This window comes from Meles meles, chromosome 7 (genome assembly GCF_922984935.1).
Source record: "Meles meles chromosome 7, mMelMel3.1 paternal haplotype, whole genome shotgun sequence".
In the NCBI taxonomy this organism is placed as follows: domain Eukaryota; kingdom Metazoa; phylum Chordata; class Mammalia; order Carnivora; family Mustelidae; genus Meles; species Meles meles.
In genome coordinates this window covers 111,541,137-111,562,180 of record NC_060072.1, presented here as the reverse complement: position 1 = coordinate 111,562,180, position 21,044 = coordinate 111,541,137, and the positions used below count along the sequence as shown (strand labels likewise).

At 48.5% G+C, this 21,044-nt stretch overlaps 1 protein-coding gene across 17 annotated transcripts in view; it reads right to left on the bottom strand.

The window, feature by feature from the left end:
* CACNA1C (calcium voltage-gated channel subunit alpha1 C) overlaps positions 1–21,044 on the bottom strand; it is a 627,772-nt gene that overhangs the window by 71,765 nt on the left and 534,963 nt on the right. For all 17 annotated transcript variants that reach the window (XM_046012065.1, XM_046012074.1, XM_046012066.1 and 14 more), the window contains 6 exons: positions 20,774–20,881; positions 19,852–19,904; positions 19,169–19,315; positions 17,584–17,785; positions 15,870–16,028; positions 15,157–15,267 (listed from right to left, as the gene is read on the bottom strand). In XM_046012065.1, coding sequence (XP_045868021.1) covers positions 15,157–15,267; positions 15,870–16,028; positions 17,584–17,785; positions 19,169–19,315; positions 19,852–19,904; positions 20,774–20,881 — 780 coding nt within the window. The remainder of the gene's footprint in view (positions 1–15,156; positions 15,268–15,869; positions 16,029–17,583; positions 17,786–19,168; positions 19,316–19,851; positions 19,905–20,773; positions 20,882–21,044) is intronic.

Sequence of the window (21,044 nt, the reverse complement as noted above, 5' to 3'; positions counted from 1 at the left end):
TTCGGGTGTGGGGGCAAGAGGAGAGACAGGGAGAGGGAAGGGAAGGCTCAGCGCTCAGGAAAGGAAGTTGAGTTGGAATCTTCTCACTCGTCAGAGACCTGAAACAAAATGGGTAAGCCGTCCTGGTGTGCAACGCCTCTGAGAGAGGAGAAAAAGGGGAGGAAGGAGGAGAGTAGGGCAAAGGCAGGATAAACACAGGTTAGTCAGCTGCTGAGCACCAGGGAAAGGCAGACACCGAAAGGGACCCTGCCACCCTCCCAGTTGGGCATTGCTCATCACCCTTTCTCTGGGAATTTGTGTATGTGCAGATGGAGGGAAAACACACACTAGTCCACTCCTCCTTGACCATGGCCCTCTCCCAACTTGCATGGCAGGATCCCACTGGTTGGGCTCTCTCAAGACGAAAGCCTTGTGCCTCGCTCTTGCCCTCACCAGGCTGTGCGGGTGAGGCTTTTGGTCCAGGCAAGCTACCTGGTCGGCCCAGTGCCAGGGCCCCCACTGGCTGCAGAGACCAACCAGTTGCCTTATTGGACTCTGCCTGAGGAGATGTGCGCATAGCGAGAATACAAGGGTGAGGGAGCATGCTGAGGGGGGCAGGTGACAGGATCCCTTTAAGAGGCAGATTTTTACCCCAACCCATCCACCCATCTTTCCGTCTTCTCTGTCCCACAATGCCATCAATTCTCCAAGCTGGACCATGAAGACGGTTTCAGACCCAGCTTCAGCTCTTTGTTTCCTCCACCCACCTCCTCCTCCCACTCTCAATGGTCCTTCCTCTCATCCCATCCACAACAAGGTGCTCGCCATTTAGATACCTTGTCAAATCCCTAAGTGGACAGGGCCTGGAAGAATATTTTTTCTCCTGAACTCTCTGGAGTATAAGAGTTTAGTGTTCGCTCTCGTTCTCTCTCTCTCTCTCTCTCTCTCTCTCTCTCTCTCACACACACACACACACACACACACACACACACCCGTTTTTGCCTACCTCTTTGCTGGAAACCACAGGTAATACAGATTTTGGGGATGTAATGGAAGAAGGAGGGCAGAAACAAATCATAGGCTTTTTCTCTTATGAAATCAGTTTGACCTAGAGTCAGTTACACCTGTCCTCTGGTGATGAGGCCCCAAATGGTAGGGTAGAAGTCACGATTAGGGAAAGGGTTTTTCTTGCCCTCCTTGAAATGGTGAACCAAACCTCTTAATGTCCAGCTCCCCAGAGTCAAGCAGGGCTGATCACCCAGAAGGTATGGTGTTTGGGGGATGAAAAGGCTTTCCCTTGACATCCTTAAGTCCTGCAGATTTAATGGGTTTTCCCCCTTTCACATTCCCAGCCTCTGGGGATGAATTCAGAAGATGGGCCTCTTCTCTGGCTTTCCTGGGGATGCTCTTGCATGCACCATTCAGGCTGATGAGTGTCCCCCCCACCATGATCAGCAGTTACTTAGACCATCAGTATGACCCATTCTCCTTGGTGCTGCCGACCCTCCGCCCACTGGCTGAAGTGGGTTGAGAACATGATGTAGACAAAACTGATCATAGCTCCAGCAAATCATTATTAGAAGGGAAAATTGCCACAAAACCCCATGTTATACATTTTGAATGCACAGGAATTGTGGATTTTCCTCTCTTTTGGATTCTCTGTGCCCTGATTCCCCTCCGTCATTGAAGCTATGCCAAGTTGACAGAGGCAGTATTAAGAGCATGGTCTCTGGAAGTAGGTTGTCAGTTCAAATTCTACTTCTGGCACTAATAAGCTGGGTACTCTTGAGCAAATAACTTCACGTCTTTGGGCCTCAGTTTCCCCACCTATAAAATGGGAGAACTATAGGGTTACAATGGGGATTACATGAGACAACATATGTAAAGCACTCGGACCTGTGCCTGGCCTGAAGTTAGCTGTAAATGAGTCTGGATGACTGTCGGGGTTTACTCGAGTTGTCTACCTCTCTCCCAGTTAAGCACACATTCCATTTGGGGGTGACACTGAGTGGAAGGGCAGGCAAAGCCCAGGTGTGGAAGAAGGAGGGAAGAGTTGAAGGTTCTGGAATCCTGAGCTTACCTTTCGCCAGCATCTAGGGCCTTTTCTGCCCATCTTGAGTCACTAGTGAGTCGTGTGCCTGTCTTGAGCCTCTTTAAGGAAATCTGGCTGGTACTACTTTGAGACTGATGACAGTTTGCATGTTGTCATGGCTAAATTTTGTTAGAGGTAGGGTCCTGTGGACAGTTAACTGCCAGGTCCTGAGAAACCGCACTTGCCACGGGGGGAGAACCAGGTTCCCCTCCTTCTACCTGGAGGGCCAGGAGGACAGGAGTAGGCTGCCAAGCGGGCCTGGTCCCACCTCTGATCCCGGGGAGAGGTTAGAGACAAATGCTTTTGCCCTTGAATTCTGGGTCCTCAGCTCCTTCCTTGCCCAGCCCAGAGGCCCCCTCTGTGATCTCAGAGACAATACAAGTTTTAAAACAGGTTGGCAGTGAGAACAAATCGCAGGAAATCTTGCGCACCGGGGAGTACACTGTGTGTTCGTGGGGATTTTGAGGTTAAGACTTGTTTTGCTGCCATCACTTGTCTTTTTGTGTGTGTGTGTCCTCTTCTCTCTTCCTGCCTGCCCATCGTCAGAATCTACCTCTGATGGCAAAGCAAAGGACCCCGAGGAGGTGATGAGGAAGCCTGCCTGGCCCCAATGGGGAAGCTGACCTGGACTTTCCGTCTGTCTGGGGGTGTTTATTTCCAGGGACCTGGAGCCCCAGACAGTGTCAACGTGAGAGGCCTGAGCCGAGAGGAGAGGTAGAAGTGCTGGAATGGAGACAGAGAAAGGTGAGGAAGGAGGAGTCTCAGAGGGAGGGAAATGCCAACTTCAGGACACCGAGATGCCGGAGAACCAGAGGGACTGAGGAGTCACGCGAGAAGCAAAAGGCGAGAAGGGCAGGTTGGGGAAGGTCATGAAAGGTAGAAGGCAGAAGCAGAGCGGAGGAGGGGAGGAGGAGTTAGGAAAAGCCATGCAGATGGCGGGAGAAGGGGAGAAGGAGAAAGGAGTATAAGGAAGGAGTGGAAGGAAGCTTGAGAGGAGGTGGGCAGGATGCAGAGCCCCGGTGGCAGGCCAGAGCATTGCAGGGGAAAGCAGGAATCCACACAAAGCTGGAGGAAGGGTCCGGACACCTGATGGAGGCAGGGCCTAGAATGCAAGGGAGGGACCCACGATGGCTCATCCTCAACCTGAGGTGGCGGCGGGGGTGGGGGGCGTTCCCTGAAGGAGAACAAGAGCCCCTGCTTGAGTGAGCAAGCAGTTGAGAGAAGGCACATGAGGCAAGAGGCTAAGCAGAGGCGGTTGGTGTGGGCGGGGAGGCAGTGTCCAGTTCCTTGGAAGCCCTGGTCTCTCCTGGGGTCCAGGTGGTGGGACTAAGATGTGGGGGGAGAGGGAACGAACCAGGGAGAGGTGCTGAGTGCAGCTGGCAGCTCAGCGGAGGGGGCAAGAGTAGATCTCATGGAATCTCATGGAACACAATGATAACTGACACCAAGCAGAGATAATAGGAATTGTATTACGTTAGGATGTCATTTAGACATAATAGTAATCATGGAGATTAGTGGCATCTAATGGAGAAGTCATGACGGGAGCACACAGCTGCTCCAGGCTCCCAGCAGCCTGGGAGGGAGTGAGGCTTCTGTCTTCCTCTGTCAGTTTCTCCCTCGTGACGTGGTCATTCAGGGGCTCCCGGAGTCTCAGGCTGCACTGAGAACAGGCGTACAGCAGACACGAGGGGCAGGAGCAGGCTGCCGGCCAGGGTGAGGGGTTGAGTCCACACCCCTGTGGAGACAAGGCCCCAGGTGGGTGGCGGTGATGGGGCTGCTCTTGCCATTGTCAGAGGAATATGCACTTGGAACTGGACACCTTCTACTTCAATTTTTTTAAATTAAGATTTTCCTCCCCAGGAACATTTTAAAGGCCCTCTTTCATTTCTTTCTCTCACCAACACATAATGAGCACTCATTAGGTACCTGAGACTACACAAGATTGAACAGATCTGACTCTGGCATCCTTCTCCCCTGGGAGCAGATGAAAACACGGGGGTTATTGGCTAAGCTCCCTCTGGGGACCTCAGAAGGTTCTTTCTGTGCCTCAGTGTGCACAGGAGTAGGCGGCAGGATCCTGGTAGCTGCTTCTTGCTGCTACCGAGCTGCTTTCTGCAAAGGTCCCCTCCAGGACCAGGGCACTGAATGGATGCGTCCCGTGGAAACACCACGGACACTATCCGTGGGAGAAGAGAAGGCGGAGAGCAGACAGCCCTGGGAGTGGGTGAACAGGGAGGAGCCCTCCCACCCCTCTGCTCCAGGGCTAAACTCGGACCTGTAACAGCTCTGTGCCGTCTGCCTTAAATCTTCTCTCCTCCAGCGCAGCTGGGAAAGCACTCTAAACCCAGATCTGACCGGTCCCCTTCATGTCCTTCCTGACCTAACTGGGGCTGAGCCCTCCTTAGTGAAGGGGCAGGTATGGCCCCCTGCAGTTGTGAGAGGCTGTACCTGCACCCACTTTAGTGAACAAAATGGGAATGCACTGAGCTTCTGCATTCGCTTCCAGAGATGTACCTGGAGTTGTGCAGGTGAGTTTCCATAGCCACCCCCCGCCATTCCTTCTCTGCCTAACAGGAACAATCACTGTGCAGCCCTTGCGGGCTTTGGGAGGACAACCTGAGCTCGTACAGTGCCTGCTGGCTTCTGGGGGCTGTTGGAGCGCTCCGTGGTAGCCTGCCTCTCCTGGCCTTGCTGGTGGCCTTCCTGCAAGACCCCCTCCTCTACAGCGGTGACCCCAAGCCCCCACGGGTCTGGGGATCCCTCTTCCCCTCCCAGGCTCGGTTATTTCCGGTTTCCTTCTCAGTGGTAGGGTTGGAGAAAGGAACCACAGTGTACTTTCCTCTGGGCTTCTTTACACAGTGTGAATAATTTTCCACATTAAATAATTAAATGTAATAGCTAATATCACCCTTCCCACACAAAGGCTTTCTGCAAGTCATATAATTATTTTTTATCATTCATAGTGACTTCCAAGCTCTCAAGCGCCAGGCAGGAAAGAAACCTGTCACAATGTTGCAACAATATGCAAATCCCTGGGTACAAGAGCCACGGTGGGGAGGCCCCTCCCTGTCAAAGCCCATTTGTGCCTGTCTGCGTGCACTGTTTGAGATCAGGTACCCCATGGACATTCCACAAATAAATAATAATCAGGGTAATGCCAACTCACCAATCAGACTGCTAAGAAGCAGGCAGGAGCTACACCCCACACAGCAGGTGCCTCTTGACTCCACTGCCGCTGGCAGCCAAGAGGTGGGGCTGGGGGTGTGGTGTTACATGTCACCGCCTTGCTGTCTCCCTTCTTTCTCCTTCCCTTTCTACCCCTTTGAATGAAACGTACATATGTGGTGATTTTCTGGGTTGAGGGGCTCCCCTGCTGATGGGAGACACTGGTTTCTTAATAATTCGGATAAACAGATTTCAAATGTTTCAAGAATTAAATAAGAGGCTGAATGAAGTCCTACTTTAGCCTAAGGCATTGGTTCTCACTCTGGGGCATGCACTGCCCTCTAGAGGGGTGTTTGGGAACCTGTGAGGGCACGGCTAAGATTCAGGGCCAAACTGGCATTTAGTAATGCATGGGTGGGCCAAGGATGCTATATTTCATGGTAGGCATGGGACAGTTCTGCCCAATGCACTGTGGTGTGTCCTGTATGACTTTTGGGAGACATGCAGGGTGCCACAAGCAAACAAGGCCTGGCGGTTATAACTTAAGTTTTTATTCCAAGGTCTCATAATCTTGCTCTTTCATTCTTTCATTAATCTCTATTTTTTATGTGGGATGAATTCTTCTAACTACAGACTTTTTCCATTACATTAAAATTCAGAGATTTTATATACATATATATATACACACACATACCTAGTGTAAAAATATATATATAAGTATATTATATTTATATATATATAAATATGACATTATGTGTATAGATGTGAATCTTGTATACATAAAGTTTTAAGTTTCCTCTGATTTTCTTTAAGGAAAATTAAGGCGATATAACAGAGTATTTGTTACACAAAGGGAACTTTGGTTCTGTAAGGATCAAAGCCCACTAGCCTAAAAGGATGTCTAAGTTTCTATAGAACTCTTAAAAGGAACTATTGCTTGCTCTTGGGGTTTTTTAAAGTTGAATTTTCCAGGTTGGTGTGGAAATAGAAAGTCATTCAATCCAAGAGCCATTCATACTTCTAGTTTAATTTATGCTGAACCTAGGCCTTTAACAGGCCCCTGAACAGGACCTGCCCACAGGGTTTCCTTACTCCCAGCACCCACAGGCCGGGTCTCCTGTGGGTGGCCCTGCCCCAGGCACCGCAGGACTTCGCACATCCACGGCTGCGCCCTGCCCACTCTACCCTCCATGCCAGCCCTATCGCCCTGGGTGGGGCCTCTGTAGATTTCCAAAGCCATGTTTAGTGGGCTGCTAGTGCTGAGAGATGGTAATTGGCTCTTCAATGAGACAAGACAAGCAAACCCCAAACAAGGCTTCAGTCCTCTAAAAAAGCTGCAAATGTCGAATCTCCCAGCCTTTATTCAGGGCCATCTCAGAGCGCACAGGCCACGAGCTCTGGGTCTTGCACAAAAGAAACCTGTCTAATTACACTGAAGGCAGGAGCTCCCTAGTTTAGGTGGCTGTGTCCTACCGATCGCCTCTCCAGATGGCAGCCATCAGCAGCCACTCCCTTCACTTTCCATTTCTGCTTCCCTCTCCAGCAAGTTCTTGGGGCTGACCTGGGGAGGGTGAGAATTGAAGGGGGTTTCCTCATAGGATGTTAGAGCTGGTAGAGAGGCTGGAATCATTTCTCTGGGGAAGGAAACAAGGTTCCTCCGTTTCCCCAGGGGACGTGGTCTGTGGTTTGCTCGTATTCAGGAGACATTTCCAGAGTACCTGACAGGCACCAGTGCTACCGTGTTAGCATCCGGAGGGATATGAGGTGGGTAAGAGGGAGTCTTGCTAAAAGACTCTCCTGACCTTTCCTGACTCCTTTGCCTCACTCTCACACCATCTTCACCATTGGACGATGTTGTGACCCTGCCCATCTGCACGTGTTCTCCGTGGCTGTCACCTCATGTCCAGGAACAGGCCCCCTGCTTCCCCTCTTGGCCTGTATCAGTATGTCTTCTTCTCGAGGCCGTTGGTGTGCTGGTTCAAAAACAGGAATCTGATCCTATAATTTCCCACCTGAGGCCCTGCTCTGTGTGGTGTAGATTCTGAGGGCTGTCGGCATAAAGCCACACCCCTTCCAGGTCCCCAAGGGCCTCTGTTTTCTGAACCCTCCTCTTGCTCACTGCTCTCAGTTTCCAAAATAAGCTAAACATACCCCTATTTCAGGACCTTTGCTCTCCCCTGGGCCTGAAAGGCTCTTCCAGCTCCATTCAACTTCTGGGCCTCGGTTTACTAGGTAACTTCCTGACTACCTTATCTGAAACAGGTGTCTCTCTCCCCCAGTGGTGTTGTCCCTGTGGTGGCCCATCTCCCCCAGCACAGCACTTGCCCTGTTCCGTAACCCCTCTGTCTCTACATTATCCTGTGAGCCCTGTGATATGGTACCATGTCTCGACATCATCACCGAGATGCTCGACAACCATTTACAGGAAAAAAAGATGGAAAAAGCAGTACGACTAAGTAGAAATTACATTGGGGCACCTTCAGTAAAATATAAAGAAGGATTCCCAGCATAGATGCCTGAAGAAATCTCTTACGGCAAAAAGGAGGAAGGCTTAGAGATTTCCTCATTGGTGGAAGATCACTGATCTTAATGGTGTTTTCTGATATGACTATTCTGACTCTCTTTTCCTTGTTCTCCAGTTTCATAATTTCCATCATGCATGCTGGCATGCATGCATTAAACTTTCACCGAGTGCCTCTCAGGGGACACAGACATGCCAGTGAAACTGTTCCTGCCTTCCAGGAATTTGGCAATCTAATTTCTGTCTCCACGTCTTTGCAAGTCTTCCCATTTCAAGTGCATCTGTCTGTGCGTGTGCAAGCATGTATGCACACACATTAACATGTAGGCTCTCAGCTGTAGTCACCCATCAGACGACCGTCTCCTCTCCTGAAAGCACCTGGCACTGCAGGCTTGGAAGGGAAATCCAGAAGGTCCAGACCAATGCAGGGAAACACAGGAGCCAAGGACAGAATGGGCGAATGAGGGGGAAAGGGAGTTAAAGAGCCTCAGAGGAGACGGAAGGACACGGGAATGGAGAGACTGTCAGTTTACGGAGACTTGTTACTTGAGAAAGGCTTACTTTCATTTTGTCTCTGATTGGCTTCTAAGGAAGAACGTGAACACTTGCTGAGGACCCACTTGGTGCACAGCAACACCTCAGCTGGTTCACATTTGTTGTGTCAATGAGGGGATAGTGGATAGAGCTTGGTTTTGGAATCACCTACACCTGCATTAAGATCCTCCCAAACAACAACCCAAACCTAGCTCTGCCATCTTGGACACATGACTTAGCTTTTCTCTGACCTTCAGTTTCCTAAATACCATCATGCTTCTCTCACAGACTGATTGAAGTAGTGAATGGAGAAGATCTGGTGTAGGGGCACCTGGATGGCTCAGTCGGTTAGGTTTCTATCTTCGGATCAGGTCATGATCCCAGGGTCCTGAGATCGAGTCCTGCATCAGGCTCTTTGCTCAGTGGGGAGATTTATGATGTCTTCAGGCAGTGTGTGGAAAGCTATTTGCCAAAGGGAAACAAGAAGCTGGATTTTTTTTTTCTTTTTTGTCAGACAGAGAGCAAGAGAGAGAGAGAGAGAGAGCATGCACAAGCAGCAGAGAGGGACAGAGGGAGCAGCAGGCAGAGGGAGAAATAGACTCCCCACTGATCAAGGAGCCCGATGCAGGACTTTATCCCTGGACTTGGGATCATGATCTGAGACAAAGGCAGATGTGCTTAACTGACTGAGCCACCCAGGCATCCCTAGCTACTGGATCTTTATGGAAAGAAACTTCTAGGCATGGATACTTCCAGAGTAGCCTGAGAAATTGGACTGCAGAGTCTGTTTGCAAGTGTCCTCGCTGAATGCTTCCTAGCCATCCACCTCCCCATTCCAGCTTTCCCTCTGCCTGTCCATATGTGAACCTAGAGCCCTAACCTAGCCTGCATTTGTCCCCTCTGCAACAAGCCCAGTGAAAAGAAATTAGCTCCATCTTGGTCACGCCCTTAGGACATCTCCGAGATACTCCTCGCCTTGGCAGGGCCTGTGGTCACCCGTATCAGGGCCCACAACCCTTCCCAGGAGAAGACTCACTACTAAGAACAACAGAACATGCAGAGACAAGATTGTTCTGGGGACCATCAGAGGCCATGGGATCCCCTTCACTGTACAGGCACCATTGGCAGTAAGAGGAAGGCCACCTTTGTGCGTGGGAAGTCCAAGGCTAGCAGTACCCTCTCTCAGGCTTGGATATTTGCAAGATGCAGAGCATGCTGACTCTGGCTCAGGCCCTGCACAGTGCTGGTCAGGAAGAGGGCCACTGGAGAACCTCCTGCCGGAGAACCTCCTGCTGCTTCCTTCTCATAGCCTAATGGCCGCTTGGGCGGGTGGGACCACAGTAAGGCTGTGCCCAGGCCTGGGCTATGGGAAGGGACCTGACAAGCATTTGACCTCTGTGGTCCTGAACAGCTCTGGTTCTCAGAGCATCTCATTAACCAGTCTTACTTCTATTTATGACTCATCCCTTGCTTCAAGCCAAGCGAAGTGTGCATGGGGCCACTGAGGGACTCCACAGGACAACAGACTGAGGAAAGTGGGAGCTCCGTGTCGGCCATTGCCTCCAGCCTCACCCTTTTTCTGCTTCTCTACCCTCCAAGAAGCAGTCAAGGCTTCACTGCCCTCATGTCCTCTTTCCAGAAAGGAATCAGAGGTTACAAAAAAGCCCCCAGAGCAGAGACACTATGGTGACAGCTGAATTACTGTCCCACTGTCAGCTCACACTATGAAATGTTGGCCAAGTTCTGTGTCAGGGGCAGGGGACAGGAGTCACAACAGCCCCACACAGCTACAAGGAGCGTAACAGTAGAAGCCAGTGGCAGGGTGAGGAGGCCAGGCAGGGCCGAGCTGGGGAAGGCAGCAAGTCTCTGTCCAGCAACTGGGATGTGCAAGAACCAGGGAGGGGTTTAGGGTTGTCAGATTTCAGTTTTACTGGGGCACTAAAACACATCAGGAAACTTAGGCTGGAGCCTAGTGGACTGGGAAAAAGCGTAGCTGGGTGCCCCAGGGATCACCAGGGACACACCTTATATTCACCCCCCAGCAGCAGACTAATAATACCAGATTGCACCTGCCAGAGCACTTTCTCCGCCTTCCGTAGGGCCTTCCTGATTTCAGAACCCAGGTGGGACAGGATCCGTAAGGAAAGAGCCTAGCACTTGCAGCTGACAAGGACTGAGGAAATCCAGGGGTGACAGCAAGGGCTGGCAAGTCAGGAGAAAATCCACAGTGTGGGATCCCAGAGCAAGAGACTGTCTTACCCTGTCAAGAGGACTTCCACCAAGATGAGTCAATTTCTGGCAGAAAATTAACAGCTGGAAAGAGTAGGGAGGGTGAGGCAAACCATCTGGCTTCATGAAGCCAGAGCAGCTGGGCTGAAGAAACCAAGACAGACAGAGGACAGCAGAAGCTGGGACTATTATGGGAAAGAACCAGTGTCTAGGGCTGTATTGCCCAATAGAGCAGCTGCAGCCACATTCGGCTATATAATTGTAAATTAATTAAATATATTTGAAAAACCAATCCTTGGCTGTACTAACCACATTTCGAGTGGCTGTATTGTAGACACTGCATATGGAACATTGCAGGAAGTTCTGTTAGACAGAGCTGGTCTAGAGGCTTCATTTCATCCCTTAGGTTTGAAATGCCCTTGGGCCCTAATTTGTCCTGCAAGATGAAAGTAAGTCCCAAGGCTTCGGCTGCTCTTATTCCGGAAGCCTGGGGTGCCTGGAAGGTCAATGAGTGATTTTACTTTGGTTCTGTTCATCTTTCTGGACTATTCTCAGGCTGGGAAAAGCTGAAAGGGGAGGCCAAGGCTTTGATCACAGGGAGCTGCCAGGGTCAAATTCCCTCCAGGGTCATCCCCCCAGGGAGATACGGAGTGGACAGCAGCAGCCAAGGGGCACCAGATACCTCTCTGCAACAGCAGACCTGCTTCTTCATCCCTCCGTGACCCATGCGAAAGTTTCTAGAGAGCAGAGGAGTCAGGAACCTTTCACTGGGAGGGCCTCCTACCTTCCTGGCAAATCTACTTGAAGAGGGCAAGCCTGGAGCCCCTCCTCTCCCTCCTCCCCTCCTCATTGTTCTTGCTGAGTCATTGTCAACAGCAAATCCCAGGCAACATAGTGACATTATCAGCCCTTCTGTTACTAAAACCTGTAGTTAGCAGTGAAGTGTCTGTGCCTGGCCCTGCTTCTGAAACCAGGTTCTTGCCCTTCTCTCCATGGTGATGTCACAGCTGCCCGAGTGGGCTGAAGCTGTGGGACCACCCAGGGTCAGCCTGTCAAGTCAGATAGGGTGTCGTGGTGGCTTCCCTTTCCTCTGCCATTTTCACCTTGGGTAAAGTCCAATCTGGAGCTTTCACTGGGATTATACAGAATCTATGGATGTTTGGAAAGAAATGACATGTTTGTAATATTGAGTTTTCCAATTCATGAACACAATATATTTCTTAACTTACTTAGTTTTCTTTAGTTCCTTTCTATGAAATTTTATAGTTTTCTCTGTAGAGATGACATTTTTTGTTAGATTTATTCCATTACATATTTTTTCAGTGCTTGTCATAAAGTATATCTTCAATTTTTTTTCCATCTTTGCTGATGCATTCCAATTCCCTATAGGAGAACGACCCAGGTATCTAGTTACCTCCAGACAATTCTCACCAGGACTTTCCCATGCTGACCAACTTGGTCCTACACAATCACGTAGGACCCAGGTACCATTCAGTGTCACCTACTCTAGGGGAGGGATCTCCTCTGGCTTGCTATAGGTGTTGAAATCAATAGTACTATTACCTACTGCATTCTCTTCAGACATCCCCACAGATCCCTGATGTTTTAGTGGGGGACTGAATTGCACTAAACTGGTTTATACTTATCCATAATTTTTGGTGTGTTTGGAATAGAACGTCAACTTAAGGAGTGGGGCAGTTGGATTTAAGGCAGGGATTTACTTGAGTAAATTCATTTTCCATGGTGTGGTGAGGAGAACAGAAATGAAGAACTTGGCGACATCAATCACCATGAACACAACGAAAGAATGAAACAAGGTACAAAGTGACCAGCCAACCAACCGACCAACCAACCAATCACAGAGACTGAAAGGATAGAGAAGAAAAGTCAAGCACTGAGAACTTCCCGTCTTCTGCATCTTTGCTGCCTAACTATCCTTTAACGCCTAATGCTGACAAGTGCAGGCTGATTCATATCATGTATAAAGAATCATGCCAGTGAATAAAAGGTGCTGAACAGAATCTCAGTTAATGGTGAGATATGAAAGCTGTTCTATATTTCAGAAGTCACTGGTGCTTGCGCCACACCCAGCCAGATAGTTCTACCAAGACTTCAAGTCATTTCTGGTTTGATTTTCTGCCTGAAATGTTGGAGGATGCTTTTCCTGGAGTCTATTCCCTAAATGAAGAACATAGCTTAATGAGAAACCAGGGCACCCTGTTCTCCTCAAGTCCCAACTGGTCAACCTTCTTTGGCTAGACAGGTCCAGTGACCCTTACCCCTCTGTTGCCAGGAAGTTCTTTTAGAGATATTCACAGAAATTATCCATTTTCCTTTCTCTTTACACCACAGATTGACCTTGGCATGTGTGAAATGCAAACAGCCCCAGGATGGTTCTCTTAGTTCTCTGGGAAAAGTCTTTCTTATTTTACTCCATCCTATCATAACAGAAAACTAGGGATTGGGGAAGCTGGGAGTCACTTTATGGTTTAGACCACTGCAGCTAGCTACTTCCTAGGAAATGGCTTATTCCTTGATCTGCAGGACTTAGGTAAGGGGGTTTTTCAGGCTGAGGTCCCAACAGGGATCAATTTTATTTGCTTCTTAGGCCAGGTCTGCCTGATATATCTTCTGTAGTCATGAGGAATAATTCACAAAGTCCACCGCAGGACTCTGCAGACATCAGACATCATCAGAGACACATCTGAGTCAACTGTGGAATGACTCAAGGCTTTGAAATATTTAAACCATATGTCTCATGAAACTAGGTGAAAGTGATGTCAGTTTCCCTACTAGAGGCTGTCATCTGCGACTGAACCTCAACTTGGCAATGATCCTGCATTCCCAGCCTCACCGCTCATGTTGCTGTGGGCTGTGAACCTGTCAGTACTGCTGGGCCACGTGGCCTAGAACAGGACTGCAGGTAAGCAAAGGTCCCATGGGCCCTATGGAAGGTGACCAGGGAGATTCAGTGGTCTTCTCTAGGTCAGGACAAAATTTATGCCCCTGAATGGGACTGGGCTTGGAAGGGAAAGTGTAAAAAGTAATTTTGTGCCCTGGAGGAGGTAGAAAACACCATTATTATCACCAAATGACATTTACTAGGAGTCTTATTCTCTGAAAATTAGCCAAGATCCCCAGGCATTCTTTAAGAGAAGGAATCAGCATTGCAAGGATATTGTCTGTTTTATCGTGAAGTCCCTCACAGGTTATTTCCCTCTTTCTGAAAAGCACCCAGCAGTACACTTGACATGGAAGATGCTTGCTAACAGCTTGGCATGGTGGAAATTACATCGACTATAAAGTCGGATTCTATTCCCAGTTCTGCCACTTAATAATGGTGTAATTAATATTACATTTAATTGCTCTGAGATTCACTTCCCTCTTCCCTAACATGAGGATGCTAATACCTGTGTTATGAAGGTGTTTTTAAGGATTATGTGCAATGAGGTATGTGTAGCACATGGTAGGTTATTCAGAAATGTTAGTTGAATTTTAATTCAAAGAAAACGATACACATCTTGTTGAATGAATATGGATCCAACAACCAAGGAGCACTCCCCCTGTCCCAAATAACCCCAGGACAAGTAAGAATTTGAATGAAAATGGAGTATATGGACAAAGACACTTCCTTTTTGTCTCCTGTTGATCTGTGTTGAATCTGTGTGTAGTAAAGGAGGGGGAGAAGAGGCTCAAAAAGCTAGAGAGCTTTCCTCAAGTCTGTAGCCATATAATTCTCTTAGAACCAACTCTTGACTTCTCCAAAAGGAGCTGTAGCTATATTCTCCCTCAAGGGCAGCTGTCTGTGTTGTGAATCCTAGGCCAGTGGATGCCAATGATTCTGACCTGTTTTCAGGGGTGGAAGATGGTGGGTGATGCTCAAGTCAGTCCACTCCTCCATTATCCAGGAGAATGGGGGTAGGGCTGGTTAGGGAGGGCACAGAGAATCCAAAGCACAGGCAATCCAACCTTCCCTACCCTGCCTCGTTCAGCCAATGGTTCTAATCTTTATCGCAGCCTTTTTTTTTTTTTTCTTTTAGAAGTTGCTCACAAGTAGCAAGCCACAGACATTTGCCCTTCCTGTCCTGGAAAGGACAAGGGGACAATGAATTAACTTCTGAACAGGAGGACCGCACTAGGCTGGGAAACTGCGCCCTGAGCAAATGAAGTCCTGGCTGAGCTTTTCACAGTGAGGATGGTCTGTGGCCAATGAAGGGAGAGGACAGTAGAACAGCAGCCTGAGTGAATCTGGGGAGAGGGGCTTGTTGTGAAGAGGTTTGGTTTGCCAATCTGTGGGCAAAATTTCTTCTAGATTATGTGCTGGGGGATGGAGGTGGAGACAGGATGGGAAAGAGGAGAAGGACCATCATCTGTCTCCTTGGAAGAAGAGACCCATCACAGGGAAGAATCTGTTTCCTGTATTTCCCAGCCAAAGACTAGAGTGGAGTCTCTATCTCAAGTGGTTGTTCTGGTGCAACTCCTGGTAGGTTTAGGAATTGTGTACCATTTATCTTTCAAGAAGATGGGGTCTTTCACTGATTATTACTGCCCCTCACTCTCCTTCTTTCAGTACTGGCATTCCCCCTTGTCCATCCCTCCAGTGCCTGTAGACCAGACACCTTTTTCAGAGGCCTACCTTGGGTTTGAAGGCAATGAGCTTCAGAATCATCTCCACGGTGAAGAGGCCAGTGAAGAGCATGTTGAGGATGTTCATGGCAATTTTGAAGAGGCAGCTCTGGCCATAGTGCTGAGGGGAGGGGAAGGACTGTGAAAATGAGGCAGGGACATCCCTACTCCTTACCACCCTCCTCTCAACAGAGATCTTCCTTGAACCAAGCCCTGGAAGGCCATTCACATCTCTGTGGGCAGCCAGGTGGACTCAGGAAATCCTGCAAATTCTTCCCTTCTCTGCTAGCTCTGAAAACATGGGTTGGCAGAGTTCTGTGTTTCTGCTTTGACTGGTTATGACAACTTATGGAGACTTCTGGTTCCTAAGAGAGCTCAAGCACAAGTTGATGTCCCTGAAAACAGGTGGATACAGAATCAATCTCTATACTCATGCCTCTTCAGACTCTCCCTCTCTTCTCCATTTCCTTCACTCTTAATGTTTTATTAACCTAGGCATCTATGGATTCTCTTATAAGGTCTCAGAGAAGAGCTCATCTTTGAGAAGGGACACTTGTCCTTCTCCATCTGGGAAAAGAGAGCAGTTCTGCTCTTTCTGCCTCTCTTGGCCAACATGAAGGTAACACACTGGAGACAGTCATGCAGCTCTTTTATTCTTCATCTCCTCCCCTAGCATCCTCCCTCCTACAGCTGTCATGGATCCACAGTCCCCCTAGGACTGACCTGCATGGCCAAGCAGATGGTGTTGAGAAGGATGAGGACGAACATCAGGTATTCAAAGTAGGTGGAGTTGACCACATACCACACTTTGTACTGGTGCTGGTTCTTGGGGATGTACCTCCGCAGGGGCCGGGCCTTGAGGGCATATTCCACGCATTGTCGCTGGGAGGGAGGCAGCAGGAGGGGTGGAGCGGGAATTGAGAGAGGGGGTTAGTAACCTGGATGATGTGTGGGGGGATGGCAGAGGAGGTGGGGTGTGGATGAAAAGACACACCTTGGGCATCAGAGAAAAAAATATACTTATCTAGCTCATTTACAGCTTTAAGATGTTATTTGGACTGTTTTTCTTTGATCATTCCCTTAATCAAGGAAAGCATTGCCTCTAGTCCATTTCCTTACCAAGATTTTGTCAAGGAGCTTGTGTCTCCTTTTTCCAACTTGGTAATGACTGGTATACTGCTGACACTTAGTTGACCTTTGATAAATACTTATTGAATGACAGAGAGGTGGTTTTCCCATTGATTATTTCCTATGCCTCAGACTCTCCTTGGGGCACCTCTCAACTTTTCCTTCCTGTCCTAAGTTGGTCTTCCTTATTTACCCATATCCACAAGATCAGAAGATACAGTTCAAGGATAGGGAATCAGAGCTTGGGCTAGCTAGATTCTTGGGACTCTAACACAGATCTGGTTCATTTTCTCTGCACCAGGCCCAGATTCCTGTATCAGAAACTGGGGAGTCACTGCAGCCTCTTCACTTACTCTCAGCCTCTGCACCCAATCTCTAGGCCTGAGCAATTTATTCTCCTTTATCCTGTCCACCTCCACTATCACTAACCTGATAGTAGATCAGGGTCTAACCATCTCTCATCTACACTTTCTAATTGGCCTCCTGCTTTCCCATCTTACTTCCAATCCAAAGGCCATTCAGCAGCCAGAATGGTGAGTCTAAACCCAAGAGGTTGACATCAAAACCCATGAGGGGTCCAGCTGCATAACTGGAGCAGAGCTGAGTGTCTTGTGCCATGTACCTTCCCATACAAGACCTTAGGTCACTCATGGACAGGGATACAGATCCACCTGACTTTCCCTATCAGGGAGCTGAGTTGGGGAAGTGGCCTCTGTGACCACATGCTGCAGCTTCATTCCTCACTGATGGAGTTGCCAGCTCTTTCTCATAGGCCAACAAAATACCTTACAGTACTGGCATTCCCATATCATTCCTACTTAAGCCTCTTTCTTGCCCCCACCTCATGCACAGGCCTCTGTGTTTTATTTAAGAAAACATTTCCTAGTGGTTTTCTAATGTCCATCTCTTCCCCACCCCTGAAATACTCATGCCCTCATTGCTCTAGTTTCTTTCTTCATGATCAATGTGCCAACCCACTTGGGCACTTTCTGACTAGGCAATTTCTGAGACATGAGGTTTTGTTCCCACAGAATCTATCAGAGAGTCTCCTTAAGTAGATGTTTAACCAATAGTTGTTGGCTGAAGGCACTCGCCAGATCCAGGATTTGCATTTCTTTTGTCCAGGTCCTTCCAGAGGACTGCTCCCTTATTGAGGAGCAGATGCATAATCTTAGTGTCTGCATGGATCTCTCTCCTGACTCCAGCCTCTCTTCCGGGTGGGCCACAAGCTGCTAACTGCTGTCATTCCTCAAGTAGCCCTGCTCCCCCGCTGCCCCGCCACCTGTTTCTCTCCTTCCTAGGAAGCTACCTGGTTCTTGTCCAGCTCACAGTTCTTATATTCCTGCTCCCCCTGCTCCTGGAAGGTGACGATGACGAAACCCACGAAGATGTTCATCATGAAGAAGGCAATGATGATGATGTAGATGATGAAAAAGATGGAGATCTCCACACGGTAGTTGTAGATGGGGCCCTTGTCTTCTGTGTGGGAGTCGATGGAGCGGTACAGAAGCCTGCAGAAGGAGACAGGCCCCAAAGGGAAGCGGAGAGGCAGTGTTACCTCTGTGGAACGATGGCACCACTGCTCCTATGGATCCTTGGGTCAGGGGTGCTGGAAACAGCTCTAGGATGGGAGTCAGAAGATCTGGGTTCAAGTCCCAGCTCTGTCACTTACTGGTGCAAGACCATGGGCAAATAACTTAACCCCTTTGAGCCTCAGATTCTTTATCTGTACAATGGAGACAATAAGCCTGACTTTCCTACCTGGCAGGGTGGTTGGTATAATGTATATGAGGGGGTTTTGAAACTGTCAAGAATTACTTCAATGTAAAATGAGTCATGGACATTGATTTCAAATACTGGAAACATAAGTAAATATTGAAACAGCTTTGCAAACTAGCATAGACTCAGAGGATGTTACAGTGAACATAAAATAAATCTATCTGAGAGCAAACATCCATTTCGATAAAAATACTAGGTAAAAAATGACCCAGGCTTACTCAGATCATCAACAATGGTTTGGGTTCATACTTAGGTAGTTTACATGTGTCTGCCATTCATCTGGGCCTGGACTACGTGCCCATTATGCTTGTTCTTCTTCATGGACAGGGATTATCCCCTTTCTTTCCTTTGTTACTCTGCCCAGTACTCGGTTATTCTTTAGCTATTGTTTATGTTTTTACCACATAAGAATGGTTACTCTCATCTCAGATCCATGTGTTATTACTGACTTAGGAATATTTAGAATTTTCTAACTTTTCAACAGTAATTTTCCTGGAATACACAGGTGGGGGGTATGGGGAAGCAGGTGTCTATACAAGATACATGAAACATCCTGGTAAATGTGATGCATTGTAAAAGACCAACCAGGCTGATCCATGTCTATGACTATGAGGAATTTGTCCTCAGACTTCTGTCCCTTTCTTACTTCTCACAGTAATTATAGGCAAGACTTTTTCTAAGGACACTGGGGTAGAGTCTAAAAAAGAGATACCTCTGCCATCTCTGTCCACATTGAGTGCATGTTGGGAGTAGTAGTCTTGAATCCTGTGGTAATCCAGGGGCTCGTACCTGGAGAAACTCAGTCCACTCCTAGATATCATGACATCATAATGACAAAGACCCCTATCATTGTGGCTCACTCTGACGTGGGGATGGGGAACTAAACGAAACTCCTTTTTGGTTGGAATTTCTGAAATGCTGACATCTTCTTGAAAAGGAAGAGTCTATGTTTCAGCAGTGACCATGGTATGCAGATTGTTCTAGAAAAAAACCCTCATTGCTTGGGAAGGATGCAGGTAAGTATGACCTCTGAAGGAGTGTGGTAGATTAATAAAACTTGGGGAATGTCTTGGTCTCTAATATCAAGGTGGGCAGGCCTCAATTTGTATACTCACTCAGGCCATCCCTCAAAGGTAGAGACGGTAAAGAGGGCCATCATGGCCGCTAGAACGTTGTCAAAGTCAAACTTGCTGTTCTCCCAGCTGCGGGGTTGGATGATGGGGTGATCGACCTCCCCATCTTTGTATGTGATGTAGTTACCCCTGAGAAAGAAGGAAGAGTTAATTCTCGGGTCTCTCATTTCCCTTCACACCTGACCCACTGATGACTCCTGACTTGCCAGGTGGGATAAGACTGGCCAGGCTTAAATCCCACAGTGCTGGCCATTGGGAAGAAATTGAGAGGGTAGACCTTTTAAGAATAGATAATCTTAGGGGCGCCTGGGTGGCTCAGTGGATTAAAGCCTCTGCCTTCGGCTCAGGTCATGATCCCAGGGTCCTGGGATCAAATCCCGCATCAGGCTCTCTGCACAGCGGGGAGCCTGCTTCCTCCTCCTCTCTCTCTGCCTGCCTCTCTACCTACTTGTGATCTCTGTCTGTCAAATAAATAAATAAAATCTTAAAAAAAAAAGAATAGATAATCTTACATGTCATGTTAATGTGATTAAGTTGCCCATGGGTTAAAGTCCAACCATCAGTGCCATCTCGGAAAGAATGGGCTGTCCTTCCTCTCAGGCCAAGTCACCAACCTCCCCGAATTAATGAGCTTTGATGCTGGTTGCCCTCCCACTTGTACTCACTTGCATTCTGCCTCAGTCTGTTTGGAACTATCTGAGCAGGTGTAGAGCTTTCCCTGGAAGGCAGAAAAACAAAGTGATTGGAGAGGTTCGTTAATCAATGAATCAAAAATGATTAGCAATCATCTCTATAGCCCAGCACTGTGCTAGGGACTTGGGATGAAAAGTGAAAGGAGGTAAGAATCAAATTGGGAAGATATGACTCGCATACACAAAGCAGGCAACGAATAAAGATGCTCAGGGCTGCAAAGACCACTGAAATTTAAAAAAGAAAGGAAACTCTACTCCATGAATGTTGGACTTTCAGCTGGCCTGAGGAAGGTAGAAGTGGAACAGGGTTTGGAGGGACAAATTCGATGGAAGGAAATCAGGGGAATTTATATGGTTGCTGGGAGAGGGCAGGAAGAACATTTCAGATGGTAGAATAGCAAAAATAAAAGGATTAAGGCAAAAAGAGCAGAAACCATGGACACCGGCCTCACCATAGCCAAGGGGTCTTGTCCAGATGCAGTAAAAGAGAACCTGGATGGATGCAGGGTTCTGAAAGCTAGATGGAGAAGGGTGGATTTGATGCTGTTGATAATGGGCAGACCACTGTGGGCTTTAAGCAGATGACTGACATAAGGTTTCAGAGGATGAGTCCCTCTCCCTTTCTTGCTAGAAGGAAGGACAGGGACTGCAATGGCAGGCTGCGCTGTGAGGGTGAGGGGTCCTTGGCCTGATGGAGAGCACCTCCTTCCAGTCTCTTCCTCTTCCCCCAGGGGGATGCTGAGAGAAGGGGGGTTGGAGGATCCATTCATCCCAAGTCTGACCCAGGCTGCTGTCATCTTTTGGTTGTACCTGCCAGCTCTGTTTCTCAGGAATACTGACAGAAGGGGAAGGAAGCAGGAGCACAGATGTCAAGATGTCAGAGCCAAGATGTTACCTTGAAAAGCTGCACCCCGATGCAGGCGAACATGAACTGAAGCAGCGTGGTGACAATCACGATGTTCCCGATGGTCCGGATGGCGACGAACACGCACTGAACCACGTGCTGCGGAGACGAGAAGTCGGGGTTCGGGAAGTGCTGGCAGCTTGAGTTCTTTTAGCCAGCCATGAGCCTTTCCAAGGAGGCTGTATGGGCAGCCCCTTTGCCACAAGAGGGAAAATTGGACTCAAACAGGCAAAGCATCATCCAGGTTCACATGACGATGGAA